Source organism: Talaromyces stipitatus, genomic scaffold, assembly GCF_000003125.1.
Source record: "Talaromyces stipitatus ATCC 10500 scf_1105507295487 genomic scaffold, whole genome shotgun sequence".
Taxonomy (NCBI): Eukaryota; Fungi; Ascomycota; class Eurotiomycetes; order Eurotiales; family Trichocomaceae; genus Talaromyces; species Talaromyces stipitatus.
In genome coordinates this window covers 6417-9141 of record NW_002990120.1, presented here as the reverse complement: position 1 = coordinate 9141, position 2725 = coordinate 6417, and the positions used below count along the sequence as shown (strand labels likewise).

At 48.8% G+C, this 2725-nt stretch overlaps 1 protein-coding gene across 1 annotated transcript in view; it reads left to right on the top strand.

Moving 5' to 3' along the window:
- TSTA_052070 (DNA helicase recq5, putative) overlaps positions 1–2481 on the top strand; it is a gene marked incomplete at both ends in the record, with an annotated part of 2992 nt that extends 511 nt beyond the window's left edge. The window contains 2 exons of the mRNA XM_002486749.1: positions 1–20; positions 52–2481. The exon at positions 1–20 is cut by the window's left edge and continues 5 nt beyond it. Coding sequence (XP_002486794.1) covers positions 1–20; positions 52–2481 — 2450 coding nt within the window. The remainder of the gene's footprint in view (positions 21–51) is intronic.
- Positions 2482–2725: the final 244 nt, after the last annotated feature.

The following is a 2725-nucleotide window of genomic DNA, read 5'->3' as shown; positions in this document are numbered from 1 at the left end:
GTAGGACACTTAGTTACGCAGTTTCTCATCTTAATTATGCCCTTCCGACAGTGGTTACAGCACCAGGTGCAAACTGTGCATTCTTCCACATCCACTCCACTCTGTGACTACCTGTGGGCCTCTACGACAAAGCCTTGGTCTGATAATCATCTTACGCGGACCGTGATCTGGACTGGAGAGCAGATCCTTGGTAAGAAGATTCATATTCGAGCCTGGCGCCAGATCACTGTTGGGATTGCCATTAAGAAGTTTAGAACTCTTGCGTCACAGTTTATTGAGGATTCTCTTGATAATGAAGATGACCTTATAGAGGATCACAATGGCAGTATGGCTGCGGTATTCCATTATCAGGCTGCACATACACCTCATACTGGGAATCAGATCTATGGAGGGACCATCAATTTTCGAGCCGGTCTCACCGATGCTGGTCTTCAAGAATTCTGCCAAGCTAGCGAGATCTGGCATCAATTAATCAAACAGCCCTCGCAGTACTCTACACCTAGCTTATTAAAAAGACGACTGCCAGCTGTATTCACTCAGTCCTTGCAACCAGCCAACGTCAATATAGAGTGGGAATGGGATGAGAGTCCTTCCAAGCGAGTGCGGAGTGAGGCAACTGAGTCCACACTAGTTCAACGATTTCATCGTTGCCACGAACCACGACAGAGTCAACAGCGCTGGACTATGGAGCAGGCGCAGACCATTCTAAAGTGCATGTATGGACCAGAAGCGCAGTATCGAACCAGTAATCAGCAACAAGCCTTGCAGTATATCATCCAGGGTTTTAGTCAAGTGGTTGCAGTTCTTCGAACAAATGAGGGCAAGAGCCTACTCTATCTTCTGCCCTGCCAGCTTCCTGGTGCACAAACAACTGTGATAGTGCTCCCTTTATTGGTCCTCAAGCAGGACATGCTCCTTCGATGTCAGAATGCTGGAATTGAGGTGACCATCTGGAATCAGCAGGATGAATCCAGGCACCTTGGATCGAGTCCACTGATCCTAGTAAGCGCCGAGCAGGCAGTACATATCAACTTCCGAACCTTTCTTCTTCGGCTACAGCTTGCCAATCAACTTGATCGTGTTGTATTTGATGAGTGTCATCTGACTCTGACTGCCTCTTCTTACCGCAAGGGACTGGCCTTGCTTCCTACGTTACGCGATATTCAGTGTCAGATGGTCTTCCTCACTGGCACGCTACCACCAGTCATGATGGCAGAATTTGAGCAAACCATGCTACTCTCTCAGGCACGATTGATCCGTAGCCTCACCACTCACCGTGACCTATCCTACCAGGTAGTTTCCTGCCCTATAGATCAGGACTTCTTCAAGTTTGCGATTCCTTGGATCCAGCAAGAGCGCACCCAACTCGACTCTGAAGAGCGTGCAATCCTCTACTGCCAAACCCAGGCGATTACGGAGAAAGTGGCTACGATTCTGGAGTGTCCCTTCTACCATGCTGATTCTAGGACTCGTGAAGAGAAGGCGCAAACCCTCGAGACGTGGCGTAATGGAAATCCAAATTGGATTGTTGCCACTTCTGCCTTTGGAATGGGAATTGATCATCCACGAGTCCGCCTTGTTATCCATCTTGGAGCTCCATCCAGTCTCATTGAGTTTACGCAGGAGGTAAGCCGCCTAGGACGTGACCAACAGGGCGGTCGTTCTATTACCTTACTCCCTTCCTCATGGAGTATTACCAAGTCGAGCCGACCAGGCCATATGATCTCGTCTGATGTACAGGCTATGCATGCTGTTTTAGATCAGCCGAACTGTCGAGTCGCTGCGATGAGCTCCTTCCTCGATAGGGCTGCAGTGGCCTGCAGCGCGCCTGATCCTCTCTGTGAGCAATGTCGCTTCCGTCAAGAGAATCCTGAATCTTCTTCGACTGATCCTACTACGACCTGCTCGCCTAATCCAGAGGAGAACGTCGACTGCGATCTGACTATTGGGTCTCAGATGCGAATCCAGCAGATCCAGCAGGAGAGCCAGCAATTACAGCAGTATGGGGATTCCCTCCAAGCGCTCCGTGGCACCTGCGTGATCTGCCGTATCCTACCATCATCATCTGCCAACACGAAAAAGCATTCCTTTATCAACTGCTGGAATCCTCGTCGACAGGACTTTCTTGAGGCAAAAAAGAGGGCACAGCAGGAAGGAAAGCAGTTTCAAGGCTGGATGCAGCGATATGCCGGGTGCTTTCGTTGCTATAATCCACAAGCAGTTTGCAGTCAACAGGGCCAGGGAACCTGCCTCTATCCTGATCTCGTCATGCAAGCTTGCTGGGCGATCTATCAGATCAAGGCCTGGACGGAAGGCTTGCTGCCTGGTCTTGGTGGTGAGCACGTACAATCCAATGAGGCAGCATATATGCTTTGGCTAGGGCAGAAGCGAACGACATTTGGGGTTGAAGGATCGAATGCTGCCTGGGTGGCTTATCATGTATTCCAACAGCTTCTGGAGCCTGCAAAAGGTTCAGTTTAGTCCACTAATTTCGTTTGATAGTGTTTACAGAGTTAACATTGAAGAGGTTATATCACAGTCCCTCCAATTCCACCCATATCGCGTAGATAGATCATAGTCAATGCAACCATCTATGTTATATATATCGTTGACAGATTCTGTCCCGGGTTCATATATTGACTAGTTATATATATTAGTTTACGAAGTTGTATACTACAGCTTGGAACTATTAGTAATTAGGCCGGAAAGTCGATTAGCAGTTGGC